The 24,978-nt window shown below is 53.0% G+C and overlaps 13 protein-coding genes across 13 annotated transcripts; 6 read left to right on the forward strand and 7 right to left on the reverse strand.

The window, feature by feature from the left end:
* Window positions 1–379: 379 nt before the first annotated feature.
* Window positions 380–2,509, reverse strand: V1518DRAFT_411752 (chaperonin Cpn60/TCP-1 family). The gene is made up of 2 exons (XM_066902928.1): window positions 2,116–2,509; window positions 380–2,056 (listed from the first exon to the last, which is right to left on the reverse strand). The coding sequence occupies exons 1-2, from the start codon at window positions 2,380–2,382 to the stop codon at window positions 569–571; spliced, it is 1,755 nt and encodes a 584-aa protein (XP_066761198.1). The 5' UTR covers window positions 2,383–2,509; the 3' UTR covers window positions 380–568.
* V1518DRAFT_411753 (ubiquitin fusion degradation protein UFD1-domain-containing protein) lies at window positions 2,510–3,769 on the reverse strand. The gene is made up of 2 exons (XM_066902929.1): window positions 3,703–3,769; window positions 2,510–3,649 (listed from the first exon to the last, which is right to left on the reverse strand). The coding sequence occupies exons 1-2, from the start codon at window positions 3,703–3,705 to the stop codon at window positions 2,585–2,587; spliced, it is 1,068 nt and encodes a 355-aa protein (XP_066761199.1). The 5' UTR covers window positions 3,706–3,769; the 3' UTR covers window positions 2,510–2,584.
* Window positions 3,770–3,829: 60 nt separating this feature from the next.
* On the reverse strand, window positions 3,830–6,342 carry V1518DRAFT_411755 (major facilitator superfamily domain-containing protein). The gene is made up of 2 exons (XM_066902930.1): window positions 5,486–6,342; window positions 3,830–5,430 (listed from the first exon to the last, which is right to left on the reverse strand). Exons 1-2 carry the CDS (start codon window positions 5,935–5,937, stop codon window positions 4,143–4,145), a joined length of 1,740 nt encoding a protein of 579 aa, XP_066761200.1. The 5' UTR covers window positions 5,938–6,342; the 3' UTR covers window positions 3,830–4,142.
* A 1,692-nt stretch (window positions 6,343–8,034) lies between these two features.
* On the forward strand, window positions 8,035–9,406 carry V1518DRAFT_411761 (putative methyltransferase-domain-containing protein). Its single transcript, XM_066902931.1, has 6 exons — window positions 8,035–8,608; window positions 8,665–8,748; window positions 8,810–9,044; window positions 9,103–9,123; window positions 9,175–9,204; window positions 9,260–9,406. The coding sequence occupies exons 1-6, from the start codon at window positions 8,181–8,183 to the stop codon at window positions 9,329–9,331; spliced, it is 870 nt and encodes a 289-aa protein (XP_066761201.1). The 5' UTR covers window positions 8,035–8,180; the 3' UTR covers window positions 9,332–9,406.
* Window positions 9,261–10,161, reverse strand: V1518DRAFT_431493 (mitochondrial 37S ribosomal protein mS23). Its single transcript, XM_066906192.1, has 2 exons — window positions 9,681–10,161; window positions 9,261–9,624 (listed from the first exon to the last, which is right to left on the reverse strand). Exons 1-2 carry the CDS (start codon window positions 10,058–10,060, stop codon window positions 9,360–9,362), a joined length of 645 nt encoding a protein of 214 aa, XP_066761202.1. The 5' UTR covers window positions 10,061–10,161; the 3' UTR covers window positions 9,261–9,359.
* A 132-nt stretch (window positions 10,162–10,293) lies between these two features.
* V1518DRAFT_411765 (uncharacterized protein) lies at window positions 10,294–12,360 on the forward strand. The gene has a single exon (XM_066902932.1). It carries the CDS (start codon window positions 10,519–10,521, stop codon window positions 12,304–12,306), a length of 1,788 nt encoding a protein of 595 aa, XP_066761203.1. The 5' UTR covers window positions 10,294–10,518; the 3' UTR covers window positions 12,307–12,360.
* V1518DRAFT_411766 (transcription initiation factor IID, 18kD subunit-domain-containing protein) lies at window positions 12,349–12,997 on the reverse strand. Its single transcript, XM_066902933.1, has 3 exons — window positions 12,852–12,997; window positions 12,694–12,791; window positions 12,349–12,630 (listed from the first exon to the last, which is right to left on the reverse strand). The coding sequence occupies exons 1-3, from the start codon at window positions 12,907–12,909 to the stop codon at window positions 12,418–12,420; spliced, it is 369 nt and encodes a 122-aa protein (XP_066761204.1). The 5' UTR covers window positions 12,910–12,997; the 3' UTR covers window positions 12,349–12,417.
* Window positions 12,971–13,681, forward strand: V1518DRAFT_411770 (protein kish-A). Its single transcript, XM_066902934.1, has 4 exons — window positions 12,971–13,142; window positions 13,198–13,307; window positions 13,365–13,446; window positions 13,500–13,681. The coding sequence occupies exons 1-4, from the start codon at window positions 13,140–13,142 to the stop codon at window positions 13,518–13,520; spliced, it is 216 nt and encodes a 71-aa protein (XP_066761205.1). The 5' UTR covers window positions 12,971–13,139; the 3' UTR covers window positions 13,521–13,681.
* V1518DRAFT_411772 (uncharacterized protein) lies at window positions 13,438–15,593 on the reverse strand. Its single transcript, XM_066902935.1, has 4 exons — window positions 15,243–15,593; window positions 15,011–15,189; window positions 14,212–14,956; window positions 13,438–14,159 (listed from the first exon to the last, which is right to left on the reverse strand). The coding sequence occupies exons 1-4, from the start codon at window positions 15,549–15,551 to the stop codon at window positions 13,581–13,583; spliced, it is 1,812 nt and encodes a 603-aa protein (XP_066761206.1). The 5' UTR covers window positions 15,552–15,593; the 3' UTR covers window positions 13,438–13,580.
* A 265-nt stretch (window positions 15,594–15,858) lies between these two features.
* On the forward strand, window positions 15,859–17,292 carry V1518DRAFT_411774 (JAB1/Mov34/MPN/PAD-1 ubiquitin protease-domain-containing protein). Its single transcript, XM_066902936.1, has 4 exons — window positions 15,859–16,051; window positions 16,102–16,337; window positions 16,395–16,642; window positions 16,699–17,292. The coding sequence occupies exons 1-4, from the start codon at window positions 15,950–15,952 to the stop codon at window positions 17,037–17,039; spliced, it is 927 nt and encodes a 308-aa protein (XP_066761207.1). The 5' UTR covers window positions 15,859–15,949; the 3' UTR covers window positions 17,040–17,292.
* On the forward strand, window positions 17,293–18,913 carry V1518DRAFT_411776 (ICE2-domain-containing protein). Its single transcript, XM_066902937.1, has one exon. The coding sequence runs from the start codon at window positions 17,486–17,488 to the stop codon at window positions 18,788–18,790; it is 1,305 nt and encodes a 434-aa protein (XP_066761208.1). The 5' UTR covers window positions 17,293–17,485; the 3' UTR covers window positions 18,791–18,913.
* Window positions 18,914–19,076: 163 nt separating this feature from the next.
* Window positions 19,077–21,486, forward strand: V1518DRAFT_411777 (glycoside hydrolase superfamily). The gene has a single exon (XM_066902938.1). The coding sequence runs from the start codon at window positions 19,216–19,218 to the stop codon at window positions 21,127–21,129; it is 1,914 nt and encodes a 637-aa protein (XP_066761209.1). The 5' UTR covers window positions 19,077–19,215; the 3' UTR covers window positions 21,130–21,486.
* A 1,371-nt stretch (window positions 21,487–22,857) lies between these two features.
* On the reverse strand, window positions 22,858–24,945 carry V1518DRAFT_411781 (uncharacterized protein). The gene has a single exon (XM_066902939.1). The coding sequence runs from the start codon at window positions 24,784–24,786 to the stop codon at window positions 22,948–22,950; it is 1,839 nt and encodes a 612-aa protein (XP_066761210.1). The 5' UTR covers window positions 24,787–24,945; the 3' UTR covers window positions 22,858–22,947.
* Window positions 24,946–24,978: the final 33 nt, after the last annotated feature.

Genomic DNA, 24,978 nt, shown 5'->3' on the forward strand with positions numbered 1-24,978 from the left:
CGCATCCGTCTCCTTCTTCGGAGTTTGCGCCAATGGTCGTGGTCGCGCGTTGCGCAGCCTCGTCGAGCGCGGGTCGAGAACGCGTACCGGATCATATTTCTTGCGCGGAGCGTTGACGTCGGCGTGATTCGCAGTGGGTCGGAGTGGAACATATAAGTTGCGGGCTTCGCGCTCGTATAGCGCCATCGCTGCCGAGACGGACATTGACTTCTGTAGCAAGGAGATCAAAAGCTCCTTGCTGTCGTCGTTGCTCTTCTTTGGCGCCATGGTGGGTAGTATAGGAGCTGCTGATGGTGAGGTTGCGTACAGAACTTTGCGAGACCCAAGATCGCGAACACCTAGGTGGGGAAGGCCAAGTCTTAACTGCCTACATGCGCCATCACTTGTCTGAGCTATCAATTAACAATGACTATGTACATGATCAGCGCATTTGTCGTAACAATGCCATCTGTGCTTTATATATATGATACATGTTATTATTTCAGTCGGGAGGGTGGTAGTATATGAAAAAATCCAAAACATATGCGCCTGCTTTTTTGCTACTCGTTCACTTCTCGACGTGGTACGCTTAGAAGCCCATTCCGCCCATTCCGCCCATGCCACCCATGCCGCCAGCCGGTGCGGCCGCGGGACCCTTCTCCTCGGGAACCTCAGCGATCGTGCACTCGGTGGTGCCGAGCAGTGACGCGACACCGGAAGCGTCAATTAACGCTGTCCGCACGACCTTGAAAGGGTCAATGATGCCAGACGCCACCATGTCAGTGAACTCGCCCTTGGCGGAGTCGTAGCCCTTGTTGAAGTCCTCGCCGTATTCGTCGATCAACTTACCCACAATCACGGAGCCCTCACCGCCCGCATTCTCAACGATGGTCCGCGCAGGCTTGGTGATCGCGGACTTGATGATCGAGACACCCAGCGCCTGGTCAAAGTTGACTGTGGGGATGTCACCTAGCACGCGCGATGCCTTCAACAGAGCAGTACCGCCGCCGGGGAGAATGCCCTCCTCAACAGCCGCGCGCGTAGCGTTCAAGGCATCGACGAATCGGTCCTTCTTCTCGCCGACCTCGACTTCAGACGAGCCGCCGACCTTGATGACTGCAACACCGCCAGAGAGCTTAGCAAGACGCTCCTGCAGCTTCTCCTTCTCGTACTCGGATGTGGTGCCGTCGTTGGCGGTCGCCCGGATCTGCTCACAGCGCTGGATGATCATGTCCTTCTCGCCCTCACCGTTCAGGATGATGGTATCTTCCTTGGTCACGGTGATCGAGCCGGCTGAACCCAGAAGCTCGGGGGACGCATTCTCAAGCTTGATGTCCAACTCATCGGTGAACACGTTTCCGCCAGTCAGGATGGCAATATCGCCAAGAATGCTCTTGCGGTTGTCTCCAAAGCCAGGGGCCTTGACGGCAGCGACCTGGACCTGACCGCGGAGCTTGTTGAGAATGCACGCGGCAAGAGCTTCACCATCAATGTCCTCAGCAATGATCAGCAGAGGTCGACGAAGCTTGTTAGAGATTTCGAGCGAAGGGATAATGTCTTGCAGCGCTGAGATCTTCTTCTCGGACAGTAGCAGCAGTGGTCGCTCGAACTCGACCTTGCCGGTCTTGACATCAGTGATGAAGTACGGCGAGATGAAGCCACGGTCGAAACGCATGCCCTCGGTGATCTCGAGTTCGTCATCAATTGTCTTGCCCTCCTTGACAGTGATGACGCCCTCCTTGCCGACCTTCTCCATGGCATTGGCAATCAGCTTACCGATGTGAGTGTCACCGTTCGCAGAAATCGTGGCAACCTGCGCAATTTCCTCTGAGGTGGTGATTTCACGCTTGCTCTTCTGCAGGAACTCAACGACTTTGTCGACGGCAGCCTGGGTACCGCGGCGTAGATCCATGGGGTTGCAGCCGGCAGCGACATTCTTGACGGTCTCAGCGAAGATGGCGCGCGCAAGAACAGTGGCAGTGGTGGTGCCATCGCCGGCAATCTCGTTGGTCTTAGAGGCGACATCCTGGAGCAGCTTTGCGCCGAGGTTCTCAAACTTATCCTTGAGTGTGACGCTCTGCAGATGGTCATTAGCATACTTCCGGTTCGGCACGGAACCATTCAGCGGAAACTTACCTTGGCGACGGTGACACCATCCTTCGTGATCTTAGGCGAGCCAAAGCTCTGTTCAATCAATACGTTGCGGCCCTTGGGACCCAGCGTAACGGCGACGGCGCGGGCTAACATGTCGACGCCTTTGAGCAGAGCGGCGCGGCCCTCAACGCCGAACTTGAGCTCTTTATGGGAGTACATGCGAACCTGCTGCGCGGAGATGCGCTTCGACGCAATGGAGGAGAGCAGGGTGCTCCGAGAAGCGGATTGGCCTGCGACAAGACGGTTCATTTTGAAGACGAGGAGAGTATGGGGCAGTGGAGAAGAGGGAGGCGGGGAAGAAGAATGCGCGGGAGTAGGTCAAAAAAAAATCGAGCCCGGGCAGAGCGGGTGCACAACGTGCCGCGGTTGCGGCACAACCGCGCAAGACGCCGCAGTTATGCTTCCGCTGGAAGCTTCTCGTTTCAACCTCACTGTTCCATTGCACTACTATCTACGTCTGCTTCACCGGAACCACGGGGTAGCCGAAGAACAGCTGACCGAAGGGCAACCGCAGTGGTGCCGGGATCGCACGGTCGTCCTCCTGCCCGTTACGAGTAACAGCAAACTCACTGCCTTTTCTGATAGCATCCGCGAGACTCGGCACCACAAGACCTTGCGTCGGCGGTGCGGCAGCGGGCGTGCTTCCGCGCGACGACGACGCTGCTGTATGAATTGGTCGTCCTGATAGTCGGTGGCCCGTTGACTGCGCCGACGGTACCGGGGACGACGTCTGGCTTCGTAGTAGTGATACGGCGGACTGCGACGCGCTTACGAGCCGCGCGTAGCCGATCTCGGATGCCATACTCCTGCCATCAGGTGTAGGCATGACTGAGGATGATCCCAGCGATGATTGTGGTGTCGTTGACATTGCACGACGCGTGGGCTCGACATAGCCAACGGGCGGTGCAAAGTCGACTTCGAGATCAGTCTCCACGACCGATATGCCGGTCTTGCTTGTCGGCTTGATCTCAAGCACCTTAATGTGATACACTTTGTTGTTGTACTTGATTGCAAAGATGTCATCCACCGTCAACGTAGTGAAATTCCGCAGCGCATTCTCAAGCACCGCTTTCGGGTCTGATATGTCGAGGAAGTTGGGTGACTGTGGCTCGATCTTGACAAACGAACCCTGAGGCAAACTTGATGATGCGATCTTCACTAGCGACCCCGGCTGCAGCTCGAGTCGCTCCATCATCCACTGCGGCAAATATACGCGTCCTTCCTCGGCGATGAACTCCAGCACGCCTGCGTGCGTGACCAACTCCAGCGCCTCGTTCGTGAGCTCAAATAGCATTGGATACGAGATGCTCAACCGTGTCAGTTTGTTCAACGCTGACGGAGGGAGAATGATCTTGCCGCCGTAGTTTAGCTCATCGCGTTCCTTCCCTGGCATCATGACGACGGGGTAGCATCGGAAGTACTCGGAGAATTGCTGGTTCCGGCTCTGCATCGCTGCTTGCCAACGGTTGATGGGAATGCCGCCGTAGCCATAGTCGTCGCTATAGTAGCCTCCGGACTAACACAACTATTAGTCATCAATATGTGGCGGAAACATTTAGCATAACGTACCATCTTCGTATAGATCAATATTTCACAGCACTTGCGTACACTATTGCTGTAAGGAAGACAAGCGAGGTGGGCGGACGTGACGACGCCGTTATCGGAGCTGCTTGGGACTTTTAAGGTTTATTATCCCTTTGCCATGCTGTTCTCTGTATTCCTTCTCATTTGTTAACTAGACTATTAATCGACTAGTTATCCAGTTCACTTTAATCAGACGCCAGAATCATAATTCATAATCATAATACAACGTTACATTTTCATCCAATATCCATACTAATAACCAAATGCGATCTATAAACAAAGCCCGGATGCATCCTGAGAACCCCATAAGAATAGCTCACTTCAGTAAAAATGTGAACCAAAAAAACAAGCAGAGTCGTAAAACAGTCGTAGAAGTGTAGAGGGCTTGATAAATAATACCGCACCGGGAAAGAGAATGTGAAGGTTTAACCGAGGTTTGGGTTAAATCGCTTGCGCAGATACTCGCCGTTCATGTAAATCCAGACGGTCATAGGCCAGCAAAGCAACGAGATTCCTGCAAGTAATGTGTTGCCCCAACCATACCCTAGCGCGTTATACATGCTAGAACCAGCTAGTGGTAAAAATGCACCGCCGAGACTCCGGACCATGGTACTCGCGGAATTTGCTGAAGCCGCATAGAGGCGGTACGCATCAACGAGATATGTGATTGGAGGTGCCAAGACGGAGAGCATTCCAAGACCGACTAAGAATGTACCAAAAGTTGGTACAAACCAGTGTACTTTATACTCCACGGACCAGCCGTAAACGAGAAAACCGAATGCCACGAGCGGCGACATCAGAATAGTGATCGGTAGTCGATATTCAGGACGCTTCTCACCCGTCGGACTTCGTTTGGCAAGATAGAGTAAAATGCGGTCTGAATAGTTGATGATGATGATAATTGAGATCATGCTGCCGATACCCATGCCAAGATAGATTAAGCCGACGATGCTGGTAGAGAATCCATACTGGTCTTCAAACACAGGTGTGATTGTGGTAAAGAGAAGATACATCTCACCATACGCGAAGGCAACGAATATCGACAATGTCAGAACGACCGGACTAAGCATGAGAAGCTTGATAGAACGAGTGATAGTACGGCCGAATACAGCTCTCGTTGACCGGTTCCGGTTCTCGTATATCGAGTACAAATTCTGATTTCCAGTCTCTTTGCGCAATCGAGCGGCCTTGTTCCGCAGAATCTGGGGTGCATATGTCTCTGGCAGAACCAAAAACGTCAACACTGCTAGCAAGGCAGACATGATTGCCAGTAGTCGGAACACCCAGCGCCAGGATACCGCCGCGAGGAATCCACCAATGACAGGACCGATGGCTGGTCCAATGACAGGACCGAGGATGTAGAACGACATGTACTTGCCGCGTACCTCCTGAACAGTGATGTCACCGACAGAACCACTGCCAAGAGCAATGGATGTGCTGCCCACAACGCCACTAAGAAGTCGCAGGACGAACATGCCAGCAAACGACTGGACCTCTCCACAGCCAATGGTCAGACCGGTGAAGATGACCTGTGAGACTCGGTAAACGATACACCGCCCATACATTTCCGAGATAGGCCCCACAACCAAAGGTCCGAGTACAAAGCCAAGAATGTAAATCGAGACGACGAACGAGGCGAGCAGAGTATTAGATTGGTTGAACTCTTCCATGAAGAGACTCACGCCAGGTGCGAACATTGACGATGCAAGTGGTCTAAAAATCAGAGTGAGTATACATACACGCGTGAATTAACAAGCGAGTGGCATACACAACAAATGTGAGTGATGAGATTGTAAACATGATGGAAAGCTTCTTCTTGGTCGAGAAATTGAGTGGATTGGCGGGGTCGTCCGGTCCATCCCAGGTAATGATGTTGGGATCGACACCTTCTTCGATTCTAATGCTTTCTATGCTTGCCTTCTCATCCGTCGTCTCTTTTGTGGAGTGCTGACCTTCTTCCAGGGACGAGAGCGAGTCAAGATCCTTCTTCGAAATGGCGAGTGGTTCTAGCGCGGCAAGTGTGACAGGGAGTTCGACGACATCGTCGCAGCTGTTGTCGCTGGTAGCGGAGGAATGCATGTCGCTGTGACCGCCTACGCTGCTGCTGGTGGCAGCCACGGGCAGCGGCACGTCGTCGCTTGCTGTGGTGGTCATCGGAGAGGAGCAGGATGTGGAGGAGGTCTGAGAACGCGCGTGTGCTGGACTATAATAAGGACGCATGTCGAGGCGAAAGAGTGCCGATACAGAGAGGCTTGTTCGCGCTATGTTGCGGCGCGGGTCTCGTCACAGCGAGCTCGGGTCGGGGCAATGGCTATTTAACCACGTGAAGGACAGTCGTACCCAGGAACAGCTCCTTCTCACCCGCCTGACGCATGGTCCGCGCTCCGTGCACGGGAAGTCCGTTTGCGGATATTGTTCAGGGCCGGCAATGTCGGGCCGTTCCGAAGCCAACCGCATGCTGGGCAAAGAAGCAGGGCTTGAGACTCTTCAACCTGGCCTTGATTCAATCGCGAGAAAGAGAAGCAAAGCGTCTGCCTGCTTAGATTTTATATATCGTGATCCAAAGAGTTCGCTCTCGACGGCGAACAGTCAGCGAAAGCTGAACCAACAAATCAACAACGCAGCACTACGGGTATCTGTGCTGGCGGCGACCTGGACAATTAGTGACTTTATCAGCACGGACGCACGAGTCTCGTCTCTCCATATTCTATGGAACAGCCGCCACCAAGCCGCAACTCAAAGACCACAATGCAAGCCTTGAAGTGGAATGCAGGAAGCTACTTGCCGCTGAAGAATAGTTATCCGCTCACACATTTGATACGTTGTCCAGACACTCCTGTCCTGCCAACTTCAAATCTGCAACGCATTGCCAAGCAAAATACGATCTTATCCGGCACCAGATTCCGAGGGCACTAGTTGGTGATGCCGCGCTCTTAGCCTCGTCATGTCTTAGCTGCGAGTTCGAGTGCTAGTTTCCAAGAACCAGTCAGGGCCCGAGCCAAGATGTCGTTTACAGCGCGCCTATACTATCGTATTTCGCCAAGATCTAACTGTTGCTTTCTCTTCAAGTCCAAGTCGCAGCGTTAAACAGTATGTTGTCAATAGAGCTGCTGATCGGGCCCCGGATTACATCATTTCAGATCGTCTAGGTACTCGACCTCTCAAGTGATCCACTGCGCTGCGCTATTTGCATCGCGTAGTGCCGGCAGGCACCTGCCTCCAAAGCACCCCCAATGTCGCCAGTTGCCATTTGCCACATATTTCTGCATTGAAATTCTGATCCTCTACGAGAACAGGCTGAGGGCAACCTTCCCACATTACTGCATCCGCGCGTGTGTGAAGATCTAGACTGCGGACTGCTGGAGTAAATTGAAGTTTAAGCTTGACCCCTGGGGGGACCGTGTGTTTATGGCAGTCCCTGTAAGATTTTGCCGACTCTACCGGTCCACGCTGCAGTCCCAATTTTTAGTGAGCCAAGGCCAAGTCCTTAGTTCACGTAGTCAATATGCCAAGCCGGCTCCGTTAAAGATAACGGAACCTTAAGCCACGCGCCAACACCGTCCCGTAGTCAGTCCCTACAATGGTTCAAAAATCTTGAATATCCGATCGACCCGGTCTATATTTTCTTATTCTGGTCTGCAGTTAAAACTTCCAATTAGCTACTGTGCCAAATTCAGTGTATTTTTCTGCCGTCTCAAGGAATTTGGGTCTCGTATGATCCTATCCAACGATTTGAACAGCAACGTGTTCTGTCAGCCGCAACGTGATGAGCTAGTGCAAGCTGTGACATCTAGTCGAAATCCAACGATCGGAATTGTCACTTTATAGGCCGTTCAAATCGCGTCTGATTTTTGAAAGCACCCCGTTGTAACCACTCTGATCTTTGTTGCTGTTAACTGTTTGCGACACGCTGTTACTGCGTTTGCGTTGACTGTTATGCAACTCTGAGACACCAGCGTTTGTTGTTTAGTGGGTCTCGATTGCTTATGCGCTAATTGTGAGCTCACTGGGGTATAGCATTCAGGACTCGTTCTGTTTCAATGTTGCCTATATTTTCACTGTCATTTATTTGTTTATGAACCTACAGGGGTGACGTGTCGGAGATGTTGTCAAGTACGCCGCTACATAATCTTTTTGCATAGCCTAAAGGCTCATATGCGCGCGTAGCAGATGCATACGGGACTGTACGCTGCGTTTAAGTTGTAAAAGAGTCTGGCAGAGATTGTGGTGAGTATGGCATCAGTTGGAAACTGTTGGAAGCCTGCAGCGGCATGTTCAGTATTCCCAGAGATCGTAGATTATTAGCTGTAGAGTTGCAGTTATAGAATCTCCTCACTCAGTCGGTTAGCAAGTCCTGTGAAAATGGACGCAAATTGACGGGATCTAAGCACGTGCTCATAACGCGAAGCTGCTGTCGTCGACGTCGTCGCGTCGGCAGCAGTCTGGATGTGCCGATAGAGTTTATGGCTCGAGATCTGAAAACGGCCGTACGAGCAGCCCACTCTGTGAGCTCCAGTCTTAACCTCACTCAAACAATTGAACCAATGGCTACCTCTGTTGATTTGGACTTTGCCCCACTAGCGTCGCTATTACTCGCAACAGATCTGGTTCCGCCAGCTCACGATGTCACCAAGTTTGCCGGCGTCGACTACACGACCTCGGTAGCCGGTGTTATGGAAGTTGATTTCAACGGCACAAATGTCAGGATCAAGCATGACGGCGGCGCGACTGGTTGTGGAGGAAAATTGTGGCCCGCAGGAGAGCTATTGTCGCGGTACTTGACGAGCGCACGGGACGATTCGACGTATCTGGCACATGAGGCCATATGGGGGCGGCTGCTGACAGCACCAGTACGAATAGTCGAGCTTGGGAGCGGCACTGGTCTTGTGGGGTGAGTGATTGAGTACAACTACTCGCCAGAGTGTTAAATACTGACCAAGTTCGCAGAATCGCGCTGGCCAATGCGTACAGGGACAGCGAAAGCGCCGAGACGAGCAGGAATACCCCAAGGATAATTATTACAGACCAAGTGCAGGTGATTCCGTAGATCAGGTTCCGCTTTATTGCACCGTCTAACGATTTTTGCTTATAGCAATATGCTGGAACTAATGCAGAACAACATCAAATTGAACGATGTCGAGGACATTGTGTCGGCGGAAGTTCTCGATTGGGGTGTAGAGCTTCCAGAGAGATCCGCCCAACCCGATGTCGTTCTGGCTGCTGACTGTGTCTATTTTGAGCCGGCATTTGTTCTACTTGAGAAGACATTGCTAGATTTAACGACAAAAGATACGTTGGTACTCATGAGCTACAAGAAGCGCAGAAAGGTACTGTACTGCTCACACTGACTCATTGACGCGTTGCTAATCTCGACTTCTTCGACAGGCGGATAACAAGTTTTTCAAAGCGAGTCTTTCATGCTTCTCGTGCTTGTGAGCGATTGCTAACGGGAAGTAGGCTATAAGGAAAAATTTTTTGGTCGAAGAAGTGTGTTTTCACTCAGCGCTCTTGGCAAGTATCCGTGTTATTAACGTCCTCGCAGATCCAGAATTATGTGGAATACGAAAGCTTTCACCGGGAGAGCGTGTTTCTGTATAGATTGATTCGGAAATAGTACTATAATACAAAGGTTGTGCCGGTATTTAAACCTGTTTCATCCGAGCATTCTCTGCACCTTCGATCATATGGTCGCGGAATATCTTGAGTTTCTGCCGCTCGAGCTCGATGCCAACCTCGATTTGCTTGGGGTGGAACACGGCGCCAAACATGCGAGCCTCCTCTTCGGTGGTTTGTATCTCCACTTCTTCCTTTACCCGCAAGGCATAAAATTCTGCGAGCGCTTTCTCGTATGCCTTTTCCTCCGTCATGTTGTTGTGCTTCATGAGCCACATTGTTCGTTGCACGACACTGCATAAAAACTCGTGTTAGCCCATACTTATATAAGCATGTCCAATAAATTATACCTTTCACCGTCGAGCTGTCGTAATTGCTGGTCCATCTTACTCCAGTCATGTCGCGTGAAGTCAAGAGCGTCCTCCTCAATGACGATTTTTGGCCGTGCAAGTTCCCAAGGGTGCTGCGTGTAGAAGATTGTCCGGATATGATTTTCGGGGAAAATGACCCGCTTCGGCTTGAACAGATCCCTGGTCTTGAGAGGCTTCTTGATGTCCTTGGACTTCTTGAATTTGGCGAGGTCTTCTAGGGTAAGTTTGGGGATGAAGTCGGTCGTCGGCGGGTTCTCCAAGACGGCCTTATACCACGCAGGCTCGGAGCCAATGGTACCCGTTCGCAGCAGATGCGACGTCCGCTTGAGCAGTTGTAATATCTCCTGCTGTGGCTTCATTGTGTGTTGGCGTGAAGAGAGAGAGCTGGACGCCTTACCGAATTGTTCGTTTTCTGCGGTGCCGAGAGAGCAGGGAATATTCGCACCCGGGAGAGTACTCGGGTCCGATAAGCTTGTCGCACTCCTCGCGCTACCATTCTCCATACCCGGGTCAAGCCGCAGTCGTTCACGTGATAGGGTCAGAGAGGCCACAATAATTTGTTAGCTAGTATCGGAGACTCTCCTCATCGATCCTCTGCTCAGCAGGCTCTTCGCATCTCCAGCCAACCTTGTACGCGGCATATCGTCCTGGACCTACTAATGCAACTGCGGAAGAGTGGCATACTTTTAAGTTGTGCATGACGATTCGTTACTCGAAGACCGCGGTCTGAACAGAATGCTGCAGCTGCAGTGTCCGCTTTAAAGCTTGCTCCACGGTGTCGCGACAACGCACAATCATATACACTCTCCTTGGGCAGATGTGGTCGTTGCGCCGTCTGCAGCTCGCGGCAACCGTGAACGCGTTTTCACTATTATGTTTCACTCGGCAACGGCTTGCCTCGCAGGTGCGAAGGCGGAGCATAGGAATGCCGAGCTTCTCGACAAGTGCGCGCGTGCACCATGACGATGCTTTACATGCGGTGCGAGAACGACCGAGCCAAGAACAGTATCTTAATTCGGACAACGAAAATTTTGAGAGCGAGGATTTGGAAGATGACGACCTGTTGCAGTTAGTCGACGAATCCCAAGGAACCCAGTTCGGGCAGCTATATAGTTCGAGGACCGCAGCCCGCGACATGACAGATTCCGAGCTACGTCGAGTGATATCTGAATGGACATTATGCTCTGTTCATGTGCGGTCGTCGCACTGGTTTCGTGAAGATTATAATGCAGACAAGCTACCGCCATGGCGTGCGAGATTACGGTATGACCGACTTCAGGCGCCAAATCATCTAGCTTCGTCATTTACAAAGGCGTTTAAGGCGTTGCATCAGGACTTGACAAAAAACACACTCGATAATCTTTTTTTTGCATATATGGACTTACCTCATCCGCGGCCGCGACATGTCCCACCATTTCAGCTCGAAGTGTTTGTCAACTCGTATCTCGCTAGCTCCAAGCAGATGGTCGACTCGAAGGTCCAGTTCCAGATGCTTCTTGAGGACATCGCGGATTGCGGTATGCCTATATCACGATATGAATTCTACAGTTCACTGGCATATGTGGCCTACAGCGGTCCCCGTCATCTCCCGAAATATGTGCTATCGCGAGCGCTCGACCTGTTCCGTGAGTTTGAGCAACAGGGTATCATTGCGTGTGATGCTACCCCCTTTAATATTTTGATGACGACGGCCATAAAGTGCGGGAGATTTGAAGTTGTTCACAGAGCCGTGGCGGAGATGCGGGAGCGCAAGATACGACCAGACAGATACACATACGTTAACTTGATGCACTATTACGGCAAGATACGAGATAAGAAGACTTTGGCAAAGGTTTACGACCGTTTTGTCAAGTCAAACGAAATCACAGACGTCGTGGTTCTGAATGCGATGATTACATCGCTTGTTCGTTGTCGAGATATCGCTGGTGCCCGAAATCTACTGGATTATGTAGAATCTCGAGCGCTTGCCGAAGAATGGGAAGTTTCACGACTCACAACGCGACAACAGCGCATGCTGACTCGCAATCTTAAGACGATTTCCGAAAACCGGCGAACAGCAGTTGCAACACGAGGTGCTCATATCCAGAGTCCTGAGGACACTGTTCGCATCACTCCTACAGAGCATTTATATATTGCACTTATGACATATTACACCTCGATAGGTGATTTTGACGCGTTAGCTGATACCGTCAGCCGTATGGATCGTTTCAATTTGTCTCGCAAGTGGGCCTATCTCTTGCTCTTCAAGGGGTTCTATATTCACAGCGGAGCCCCGCAATCTGAATGGACTCTCGAGCGGTTTGACAAAATTTTGGAAATGATTTTTGACTCGTCGCCTACAGAAAGAGTTCTTGACAGGGCTGTGTCGGTCTGGGCACTTCGGGCATGCTGTTGTCTCACAACCGATATGCGGAAAGTTGAACTGCTGAAAGATAGGCTTTTGAAGCGCTTCAAAGCTGAAGGCGGGTCTCTCGATCACATCAGCGGCAAGATTGACACGGTAATGGAAGAGTCGCGGGAGTATACCAGGCGGTTTCTGCAAGCAAAGGTTCTGGGTACTCCGAAAGGGCGACGAAAGATGCCATACTTCAACGTTATTTCGTAGGCGAGGGAGAGCGGGCTGTACATAGATATAAATGGCGATGCATTAAAACCGGTGTTGTTGTTTATTGTATAATATATATATTTCTTTATAGTACAAACAAGCCACGCTTTGTTACTTCTCTTTATCGGCATGGGCGACTTTCGCAAGCGACTTCCCCTCTGAATCGTCAAACGTCTTGCGCGCTTCTGAGATCTCCTTGGAAAGCCGCTGTAGTTCTTCAATACGTCCTAGCTTCTTGTAGTCCCTTCGCAGTGCAAACTTGAAGTCTTCTACCTTGACTTTGTTTCGATTTGTGGTCTTCGCCATGCGGGCTGCTTCGTGGCACTGCAGATACTAGTGTGAGCCTAGCTGTAGAGGGCAGAATGCGGCTGTCTATGGAATACGCACCACGTCGACAATGTAGTCTGTCAAAATATCCTCAAGCACGGCAACTGACTCGCGGTCGGGATTTGCCACGTCGCCAAAGGCGTACATCAGCGCTCGCACTGTTCGCGCTCACGTTAATACTTTATCGTCGCCGCGGCACGCAAACGTGCTGAGCTCACCGTCATTCGTGAATAAATTGGCGCGACGTCGCTTCTTGCCAGGGCCTAGATCGGCCATTGCAAGTCAGCAGGCGTTGAGGGTGGGCGGAGAGCACCCGATCGAGCTGAACGAAGCAGCGTGTGTCAATGACGATGCTGTCGAGGTAGCGAAGGTTGGGCGAACCTCCCAGCGCGAAATCATCGCGAAATCTATGATGCACACGCACCGTGCAACAGCAAGCTCGCATCGACGTCAGCCCCCTGCTTGATACCCAAGTCTGCAGCACACATCGGCGCTATTCTACAAAGATGGTATGTTCCAGGGTGCGATCCTTCGACTTGTTGCCTTGCTAATACAGCACTCGAGTCCGCACTCTTCAACTTCCAGTCCCTGTTACTCGTCATCCTGCTCATCATCTGCACCGCGACCTACGCGCATCAGGTCGTCCCCGCCATAATGAACCGGAACAAGACAGGGTGAGTGCAATTTTAGCTTACGGGATGATATGACACAAGTTAATGCAAAATCTATAGCGTCCTGGGGATGTTTTGGAAAGCAGCGCGCATAGGCGAAAGACTCAGTCCGTATGTGTCGATTTGCTGTGTTCTCATGGCCGTGAGTTATTCTTTTGGACTTCTCCTCACATAGAAAGTACTAACAAGATCCAGTTTTCCCTGTTTACGCAATAACTCAACGGACTTCACGTGCTGCTACATCGGATTATTATACTGTACAATACAACATGGATACTATGAGAATTCAAAAACTTCGCCTGAACCAGCGCACATTTTCACCACGCGCTCGGAGCCAACAATTCTATCCAGTTTGAGTATATCCCACTTAGAGAAAATCGCCTTCACCGAGACCGCGCTTCGGTCCGCGACGCCGTCGCTCACGCTGCGGAGTAGAAACCGCGATATCTCAGTGTAGAACAACGGATTCTCCGGCAGCCCATACATAAGTACCGACTCTGCACCGCGGATCTCGTATCTGCGGAAGTAATGCAAACGCTCGGTGTAGAGCAGCAGCTTGTTTTGGCCGGATTTAAACAGAGCGCGCTCACGCGTAACGGTCGAGGTCGACGAGTACTCGGATATGGCAGAAAAAGAGAAACCATTAACACCGCCGAGCTTTTTACCGATTTGATGCTCATCCTCGAGGTAGTTGCGGATGCGTACAAAGTCTACGTAGGAGGATATGAAGATGATTGTGCCGGCCGACGAAGCGGTTGTCCGGCGAAGAATCGACGGGAGTGCCTTTGTCGTGAAGTATTTGAATCGCATATCCGGGTCTTCGATTGGAGTAGACGGATGGAATTTCATGAATGTCTTCGAATTGTCAGTACTCTACCATGAGAAAGATGAGGCCAAGCAAACTTACGTGGCTTAGATGTGCGCCGATATCAGATAAGACACCTTTGTATCCCGCCTGAAACTTCACAATGCCGGTAACGTTATTAAGGTGCTGAGATACAAGAGCGCTGAGTTCAGGCGTACGGAACTCGGCCAGTATCACAGTCTGCCTCAGATACTTTGCGTTGCCGTCCAGATACCACGAACGAATACGACTAAAATCACAGTCGTGCGAGTCTCGAGGGATCAGATTCAAGTGCGAGAAGACATGTGTAACATGCTCCCAGTTCTGCATGAGCATCGCATAAATCTGGTCCACGACGACGACCTCGATCGAGCTCAGAAAGTCATAGTCATAACCTTTAGTCGTTTTGTCGCCAATTGCAAGCCGAAGACCAAGCGGAGACGCAATTATTAAATCCGAGTTGTAAAATTCTGAGAAGAACTTGACCGTTTTCCGTGTGAACTTTATGCCGAGCTTGAAGTTATCATCGTTATTTCCGTTAAACTGCTGCCGAAAGTCCTCTGGTTTCAACTCTGACAGTGTCGCGGTCGAATAGTAGTCATTTTGGAATCGCTTGAAGTTCTCTGGTTGTGACGGGCTGGCAAGTTTAAGCAGGGTTTGTGCAAAGCTATAGCATGCGTCTCGGGTAGGAAGAATTATGAGCACTTTGGGACGTGTGAAGCCTTGATCGCGTAGTTCGAGGGAGTCGTCATCAAGCGCCTTAGCTTTTGACAGGCGGCCATTGTCCTTGACCACAGTATCGCGGGTTCTATAAATTGTCAGCATTATAACGAATACAAGAAGCATGCGTCGTGAACCGTACTTGAATATATGGTTTAAAATATGCAGTGCGCAGACCACGCGTAGTTGCTCAGCGTTCGCGAAAGTACGCGCTCCAAACACGACGTCCTCATAGGAAAATACATAATTCGCAAGAGCCTGCTGCAATAGTGAAAGCGTTTTAGTAACGCGATCTAGCGGGCCTGTAAGTCGTGGCTTGAGCTGTTGGCAATGTCAGCGGAAGAACAGTAAGACGAGACTTCACTCAAACCTACAGAGAGTGACTGAACACCAGCATAGGCATCACATTCGCCGTGTAATGCGTCCACAGATAATTTTTCGCGTATCAGCTTCAATCGCGAAAACACTCCATCTGTAAACGGCGGCTTGATCTTGTGAGTGGTCCAGTCGTTCGCACGCGCCTGGGATATCAGGACCTTAAGCTTTGCTTCGTCAGGACTCCCGAAATGCGCCTTGAAAAGATCCGGCATGCCGTCATTCTCGACCGAGTCGCTGTCGTTGTCGTCATCTCCAGCCACCGGCTCCAGCCGCTCAATTTTTTCGTCTTCTATCTGTGCCAACATGCTGCGAGATCGTTGTGTTGTATCTCAAGCTCGATGATCTCAGGCAGCGCGAGCGCTGTTGGGAGAATCAAAAAAATTCGAGGCGATGAGGATCACGTGAGAATTCTGGGGTCTTCGGCTCTGTTATTCTACGCGACTGCGAAATCTCAATGCTGCAGACATCTATCCTAGATACTTTGATATAGCTTTGGAACAACTGATAGATACTTTCTACAGCAATCAGAGTCATACGCGTGACTTGCTAGAGCGGGAAGATGCCATGGCAGCGGAGGGACGAGAAGTGTGGCTGAGACACAAATGAGCCGCGCTCACCAGCCACACCATCCACAAAATTTTTCGCGTGTGGAAACGAGAAGGCAAGAGCAAAGGAAAGACTGCACACACACACACCAAGAACCATGGCCGGAGATTCCTTCCTGCACCTCGTGAAGCCCGTGAGCGTAATGCCGCCGATGAGCACAAGCGCGACGAGTCCGCTGAACGTGGTCATACACCCGCAGGTGCGCAGACACCCCATTCGGTATATGGTCGGATACTAACGACCAGGCAGGCGCTCTTGTCGATTCTCGACCACACGCTGCGGCGCAACAACGACCATGAGCGAGTTGTCGGCTCGCTTTTGGGAGTACGATCAGATGACGGCTCGGAGGTGGAGATCCGGACCGCATTCGCGGTGCCGTACCGGTTTTCTGGGGAGTCCCACGAAGTGCAGTTCGACATGGACTACGAGAAAGTTATGTACAACTTGTATCACAAGGCAAACCCGAAAGAGGTTTTGGTTGGGTGGTAAGCAGGAGCAGTGGGAGCGAGGATCTGCGTTGATTTTTAGCTAAGAGGTTACAGGTATGCCACGGGGTTACACCTGAACGCGTTCAATTCCGCCATCCACAACTGGTATCAGACTGCATCGGACGGAACTGCGCCATACCCGGCTGTGCACCTCACGTTTGAGACGGATCAGGTAGCTGATATGGCGATCAAGACATACGTGTCGACGCCGATGGGCGTGCTGGCAAACAAGGCCACGGAGTCATATCTATATGTGCCGGTGCCGCACGAGGTGCGGTACGCGGAAGCGGAGCGCAGCGCATGTGAGTTTATTAGAGCTTGAGGCTGACGAAGAGAGTGGTTGCTAATGCATGTAAAGTGGAGCTGGTTGTTGGCGCCAAGGACGTGGAGACCCGGGAGGCGACGATCATGAACGACATCGCGAGCTTGGAGCGTGCGATTGAGCAGGTGCTTGAGATGCTGGATCGGGTAAGCACTTATGTGTCGCGCGTGTCGTCAGGCGAGAGCGAGGGCAGCATTGCGATTGGCAAATATCTGCAGACGAATCTCGCGCTTGCGCCAAAGGTGGACGCAGAGGAGCTGGAGAAGCTGTTTAGCTCCCACCTGCAGGATGTACTACTGGTTGTGTACTTGACAAACACGCTGAAGACGCAGATGGAGCTGTTCAACAGCCTGAAGAGGTCTGCGGTGGTGGCATGAGCAGTGGGTTTGTGATGTTTAAATTAAGGTGAACAAACAGTACGCGATCTTCGGTATGACCATTGAGCATAACCATATCTACGAAGTGATTACAAGGTGGATTCGTAGATATTCTTATTCGGCTGCTGGCGTTGCAGTTGCTGGCCTAGAAACACCATCATTCGAAACAGGGTTTAAAAAACTGTTTTTGTAGGTGTTGGGCGCTTGGTGGTTTGCGCAGACAAAATCTTAAGCTGGCACCTTCTTTTTGGCAACGCGAGCTTTTGAGAGCCCGCTTTGGCACTGAGGCACGGGGACAACCACGACGACGACGCGAGCGGCCTACGCCAGCACCGAGCGTGTCAACGATCGATAGTCGAGGACGAGGACGGCCGCTGCTGTGATAGCCAAGGGAGGCAAAGCTGGGGCGCGAGAGCAGCAGCTAAGAAGGAAGGAAGCGAGTGCACATGCGGTCTCTATCGTTCTGGCCGTTCTTCAACCTATTTACGAATGCCGTCTACCTGTCGCTCATCATCCTGACGATTCCGCTGGCGTTTGATGTCGGAGGAAAAGACTGTGGGCTATCGTTCACGCTGACACTGACGGTGTTCTACTTCACGCTCGCGACGATACGGCTGCTGGGACGACGCACAAAGTTCTCGACAGTGACGCACATAGTGTACTACTCACAGCATGTAATTGTGCCGTCGCTACTGATTTTATTTATCAACATCTACACGGAGAGTCCAGATTGCCCGCCGGGATGGAGCCGCGTGCTGGCACCATGGCGGTACTTTTTAGAGAACGCGACACCGGGGTTCACGATCCTGGAAGGATTCTGCACGTTGCTGGTGGTGCAGGCAGCCGGCCAGATTTCACGGTGGCTGATGGCCCGGAACGCGGATCTGTGGACGATCCTGCTGCTGATGGTGTCTGCGAGTGTCGTAACATGGGCGCTATATTTCCTTCACCGCATATACACGTTCCCGGAGGCGATGGGCGCGACGGACGCGACGCTGGTCGGCGTGGCACTGACGTGCACAGTGTTTCTGGGCGGGTACGGGATCGCGTCGGGCAAAGGCAGCTTGACGGAATCGAGTCTGCTGTTTGGGTACATGGTGTACTGCGTGTACGAGATGTTCACAGACTTTGAGCCGTCAGCAGCAGCGGCAACTACAGCGGAGGCGGCGACAAAGCCCGAGTTCCCACCATTCCCACCGATCATTATGGAGAGCTACGCGTCACTGGCGGCGTCGGTGGCCGCCTCGGTGCCGGCGAGCTTCGCAACAACGCTGGAGTTCATACTGGCGGCGATGTCGACGATCACGCCGTCAATCGCGGTTTCGCTAGCATACAGACTACTGGTGCTCTTTGCGTCGACACAGATCATCCCAGCGATCAGAGAAGGGCGGTCACTAGGCGCCGCGGGACGAGGCAGCGGGGGCGCGCCGGGCGCGGGCACAGACACAGACACAAGTGCTGCCGCGAGTAGCCGTACTTCTAGTAGCACAGGAGAGGAGGGCGGTGCTGTGGGAATGTCGCTAGTGGCCGCGTACGGAACTTGTGTGGTGATCGCGGTGTACTCGCACCTGCTGATGGAGCACTTTGGGTTTTTGCCGGGCACGACGGCAGTGATGGGGGTAGGCGTGGGGACGGTGAAGCTGTGGGCGTGGGCGAATTGCTTCGTGACGCTGGCGCTGTACGCTTCAGAGGTCGGGTCGGGCCAGGCCGCGCGCAGCGAGTCGCTCACGCGCCACTGGAAGCTCGAGTAAACAATCTCCGTTTCGGGCACTCCCCAAACACGCATGTGGAATGCACCCCTGGCCGCTTTTGGTTGCGCCTCGCCGCTGGAATGTGCGCCCTTGCTTGGCCCCCGCTCCTGCGCTAATTTCCGGACTGTCGGCCCGCCATGGGTGCCCCCGCCGGGCCCTCTGCCGGGCTCCGCCGCCGCACGCTAGCATGCGCTAATGCGCACGTGCGGCGCGGAGTGGGGACCGAACAGGCCGCGCGCGTGTTCGCGAAATTGCACGCGTCGCGCGCGCGCATAACGCGTGCGGTGTTTCTCGGCCCGCAGCGCGAAGCGAGACAGTTCCATAAGACACCCTCGCGTCCGCCCGTCACTGCTTTCCCTCCACACGTCACCCTCCCGCGCTCCCGCTCCCGCTCTCGCGGCGCGTCGCGTCTTCCCTCCTTCGCCATGGCGCGCCATGTCTTCAACGCGTCCCTCGCACTCCTGCTCCTCCTCGCGTCCCTTGCGTCTCTCGTCGCCGCAGAGTACGCTCCCCGCCGCCACTCCCACCACAAGCACCGCGACACCATTCGACGCGACGCCATCTCCGCCGGCATTCATGATACCCTCCCGGACATCCTCGAGAAGCGTGACAGTGGCTCGGGAGACTGCAACTGCATCACCTACGTCGTTGGCGGCTGGGTCGACTATGTTCCGCCGGCCGAGTCGTCGTCGGTGAGCTATAGCTCTACTGTAATCGAGTACCTGTACGTGACTGTCGTGCCGTCAGCAACGGCAGACAGCGCTGCAGCAACCACAACCATTTCCACGCTTGCTAAGTCGACGCACAGCACGCATGTCGCGAACGCGACTTCCGTCGCCGCTAGTGCGAACACCACGTCGACGCATCTGCATTACAATACGACGACCACGGCGTATCACGCGAACGCAACCACGGTCCGACATTCAAACACAACTGCCGGGCAAACGACTACGCTGTTGCATAATACGACGACCATGCATAATATATCCAAGACAACCTCTGCCTTGTACAACAGCACATGGGCAGTGCCTACGAATTCGTCCATTCAGGCTCTATCCACGACCTCTTCCAGCTCTGCATGGAGTGCGGCCATCACCGCGTCGTCTCCGTCAACTTCCACCTCTTCCACCTCTATCCCTATGTCCACTGCAGACTCTTCTTCGATACCCCTTATAGCTACGATAACGACTTCGTCATCGATATGGATGCCGACCTCTGCCTCCACCACCTCAGACGACGTCACTTCCACCTTCTACTCCACAGTTACTGTTTTCGTTACGATCACCCCCATATTCTCTACTTATTACTCCACCACCACCGCGGTGCCGGGCGTATACATCATCGACAACACCTACACAACTACACTCTTCTCAACAGGCCTTCTTGAGTTTGCCTACTCGACTCAGACCATCATTCCGACTGCGACGTCCGCCTCCGGCGTTGTCACATCGTACGTGGCTGCCTCGGAGCCGACGCAGGTTCTGCGGAAGCGCCAAGAAGCGGTGGTTCATGCTCCTGTCGAGACTCCCGCTGCCAAAGCTCGGCCATGGGCAATAGCGTATTCGCCGTACACATCTGTCGGTGGCTGCAAGGCAGACGCTGTGATCAAGCGGGATATGGCCGTGATCGCGAGCAAGGGATTTCGCGCCGTGCGCATTTACTCAACCGACTGCGGACTGAATAGCGTGATTAGCCCTGCCGCCGCTGAGCATGGTCTGCGTCTCATCCTCGGCCTCTCGATCAATGACTCTGGTGTTGAGTGCGCAAGGCAGCAGCTGCCTGCGCTCATGTCGTTCAGCTACTGGTCACTCGTCGATCTCGTTGTTGTCGGCAACGAGGCCGTGTTCAACGAGTTTGTTACTGCGTCCGAGTTGTCGCAGTTCATCGACGATGTCCGCCGTTCACTGCGTGACCACACGCCATACGTCGGCCCTGTCACGACTGCGGAAACACCAACAGTGTTGCAAAACGAGGCCGCTATATTGTGTCCCATCATTGACGTCGTCGGCGTCAACGTGCATCCGTTCTTCGATTCTACAGTGAGCCCACGTGATGCTGGCGCGATAGTCAAGTCAATCTCACTTTCAGCGCACGCAGCCTGCGGTCGGGACAACGTCCTCCCCGTTGTGGTTCTGGAAACAGGCTGGCCACACAGTGGCGACAGCGCAAATGGCAACGCTATCCCTGGTGCTGCGGAGCAAGTCGAGGCCATCGCGAGTATACGACGGGCTACTGATACGGACAGCAACGTTGTGTTTTTCACCTATACCGATGACGAGTGGAAGCAGCCCGGCGCGTTTGGCGTTGAGCAGCGATTCGGTGCGATAGACGCCTTTTAATTTGTTTTTGTAATATTATGTTTTGGACTTGAATTTGAAGATGTACCCTAGGTGTGAACTTCTTGGTGTTTGTGTATCTGTTGTACCAATATATTTGTAGGACTACGAAGATTGATTTTAATGTACTATTAGTTCCCCTTATGTACGCAGGAGTGAGCAAAGCAAAGAGATCAAGTCTCTAGCCGTGACGGAAGCAGGAATGAGGTGCCAGTAAACATGCCAGCGATGGGCGACATTGCCCAAGCTAAAGAGGATGGTGGAGAAAGTGCGAGCTTTGGAAGCGCTGTAGTTTGCACAGCTAGACGCGACGCGCTTCCATGACGATAACTCGGGGGAATTGCAGGATACCAGAAATTGTTCACACTCATCAACAGCGCGTCCTGTTCAGTGCGCGAGTCTGTGCCGATGAGACGCGCTAAAAGAGGCACGGAGGGCTGGAGAAATACCAGATTTGCATGCGATTGATTGTGTCCATTGTAGCGCAACTCTACTTGTGCTGTCAAGCTGTGCTGCTGCTTCAGCGCTGTCTCGCGCAATTGGCGTCTGCGACACGCCGAAATAGGAAGCTTGTCAACTAAGCGAGTGGTGTTATGGTTGCCTAGAAATCTGGCATTTACTTGCTTTAAGATAACATGAGAATGGGCCGAGAAAGATATTTGCTAGGGGAAGGCGACAGATCGAGCGAAGCGCTGAGGCGGTTCTGCTCGATCGGGCCATGCAACGAAGTGTTCATGCGACGCACGCTGCACCAGACCGGCTTGCAATTTACCCGCTCCTGGACATGTCAATGGAGCATTTCCCGTCCATCTATAAAATGCGTCGGTTTCCCCCATTCAGTGCTGCCTCTCCCTCTTACGATTCTCACTTGTGCACAACACCCAAGCGGTTGTCATGTCGCATACATCACCTGGATGCAGACGATTGTCATACACCAAGTCCGCACACCTAACCCTACATAAGTCTGAACTTTCGTGGGACTCGCTGATGCTCATCGCCTGGAATATTGCGACCGGAGTTGCAGGCTTGGGCCATACACTATGTCGTACGTTGGACCAGCTGTGATATGATTCGGTGCAGCTTCTCTGGAAGATTCACACTTGGTCCGTTGCCTACCTCTCACCCGACCGTTGCCTTGTCCACGACTATTACTAAAGCCTCTTTATTTAGTGGCCGCGGAGCTGAGCCGCCAATACATCAGTCAATCACGTCATACATCACTCTTGCGCCTCGCAAGGACACATTACACAGTGCCGTGCGGATAGATCAACAGGGCACACACTGCGCTATACGCCATTTGCGCATGGTCTAGCACTTGACTGTGGCTTGACAACAGGAGGACGATTCTGATGCGCTGTTTGCTTGTGTTCTTGCCATTCATATACTCGCTTTGATCGCATTCCTGTGTTTGCTTATTCTGATACCCATATGCGCTACTGGATTCAAGGACACTATGGAAGGAAGATGGACATCTCATTATGGGAATCATCAATGAGGGCTGTTATGGAAATCGGAAGATGGGCATCAAGAACACAGTTGGGAATCAAGGGAAGGAAATCATCAGCATATTTGGAAATCATGCTCACGATGTAATTCAGATTTGATATAAGAGTTTCGTATATCAGAACCACCATAGTTGTCATTTGGCCACTCTTAGTTATCATAGCACGAATTGAGATGCTCGACAGCACGGACTGGTCGATGCACCGCCATACCACAGTTTTAAGTCTGCTCGGTGTGCTTCCTACATGTTGCGCTCTGATTGACATGCTCTAGCCCGTATGTACAGTCTAGGATGACAAGGTATGCATTATATACGATCTAAATGTACTTGTAGGGGTTCATGATACCGTTGGGATCGTAGACCGCTTTGACCTGCCGCATAAGGTGGATCATGGATGGGTCCTTGGAGTATCTAAGGTATCGCCGCTTCGCAAAACCGATGCCGTGCTCAGCGGAGATGGAGCCCTGACGTTTCTCGATCCACTCGTACACCCAAGGCTCGAGGATGTGCTCAATGTGCTTGTCGTAAGACTTCACAGCGACATTGAGATGCAGGTTTCCGTCACCAAGATGACCATATCCAACAACGTTGACAACGTTAGAATCTTCGGTGCCGACAGCGATGCCATGGGAACTGAGCAGCTCTCGGGTATCCTCGACCATCTTGTAAAGCTCGGCAAGAGGAATGGAGACATCATACTTGTAAACGCCGCCGGACTTGCTAAGAGACTCGGGGATGCCTTCGCGCCAGTTCCAAAGGTTCTTGATCTGGGACTCGTCCTGTGCGACGACACCGTCCTCGATGACGCCGTCCTCGAGCAGGCCTTCGAGGTAGTTCTGTAGCTTCTCCTCGTCATGGGCTGGGGAGGATCCGGAGGTCTCGACAAGGACATAGAAAGGATGGGGCGAATCTGCGTCGTCAAGCGGACGAGTACGGCCCTCAGCAAAGCGCTGGACTTGGTCCAGGGACTCGCGGTCCATGAACTCGAAGGCAGAGAGGATCTCGGAGAGCTCCGTGCGCGCGCGGACGAAAGCTTGCTGTACATGCTCATAGGACTGGAGGGCGAAAAAAGCGACATTGACAGCTTGGGAGCGACGGGGGCAGAGGATGGAGATGGCGGTAATGATGCCAAGGGTGCCCTCGGAGCCGATGAACAGCTGCTTGACGTCGTAGCCGGTGTTGTCCTTGCGGAGCTTGCCGAGGCCGTTAACGACAGTACCGTCGGCCATGACGACCTCAAGGCCCAGTACGGTGCCGTGCAAGCTGCCGTAGCGCAGCAACCGCAGACCGCCCGCGTTCGTCGCGACATTACCGCCGATGTGGCAGGATCCTTTGGCACCCAAGTCCAGCGGGAAGATGTACCCCCGCTCGGCGAGGTAGTTGTCAGTGGCCTCGAGGATGCAGCCCGCGTCCGCGACGAGTACGCCGGAGATGTCGTCGAACGAACGCACCTTGTTCATGTTGGACAGACACAGCACGACCTCGTCAAACACCGGCACCGAGCCGCCGACGAGCGAGGTGTTACCGCCCTGCGGCACGACCGCGAGATTGCGCTCGCCGCAGTACTTCATGACCGCGCTCACCTCCTCAGTGCTCCGCGGCTTCAGCACGAGCCGCGACTGCCCGCGGTACTTGCGCATCGTGTCGACGTTGTACGCAGCCAGGTCCTCGCCCTCGCCGTCGAACAGCACACCGTTCTCGGACGACAGCACGCTCCGGAAGTGCGCCACGTCCGCGTCGGTTAGTGTGCCGAACCGCTCGTCCCGCTTGATTTCGGGGTACATCTCTGCCGTCGCCTTTACTAACTTGGTGCCCGCCGCCGCATAGCGGCGGACCTGTGACAGCGGCACCGAAGGCCCTGCCATTCTTTTGGCCGCGGCGAGAAGGGTGAACGGTGACTGGCGTCGGACGGCGCATGCGCGCGCGCTCGTTCGCGCGAGCGAGGAGAATTGCATTGCGCCTCGCATCGTTGTGTGGGGGAGAATTGAGTCGGTGCAGAGGACTTCGAGGTCGTTTTCTACGGTGCTGCTCAACCGACGCCGGCTTTTTCCAAGCAAAAGCCGGTCTCCGAAGCAGCCGCACAAGCGTCGCGCCGCGCGCGAGTTGCACTGCGCAGATAGCCGATTTGGAGAAAGCTCGCCAGTCCGTACTTCCATCCGTCCGGCACCCGATAAGCAGGCCTAAAGAGGACGAGCTTGCAACGGCCAGTGACGACAGACATGTTGCAGAGCACAGCGGCGACCAGGATTGGCGGAGAGGACTGCGATGATTCGCGCCATAACGGAATACGCTCGGCTTAGCCTCGGAGTACAAATTTTTCCGGAACAATTATCGACATTGGAATGTGG

The sequence above is a fragment of the Limtongia smithiae genome (assembly GCF_038497785.1).
Source record: "Limtongia smithiae strain NRRL Y-17922 unplaced genomic scaffold V1518scaffold_2, whole genome shotgun sequence".
In the NCBI taxonomy this organism is placed as follows: domain Eukaryota; kingdom Fungi; phylum Ascomycota; class Lipomycetes; order Lipomycetales; family Lipomycetaceae; genus Limtongia; species Limtongia smithiae.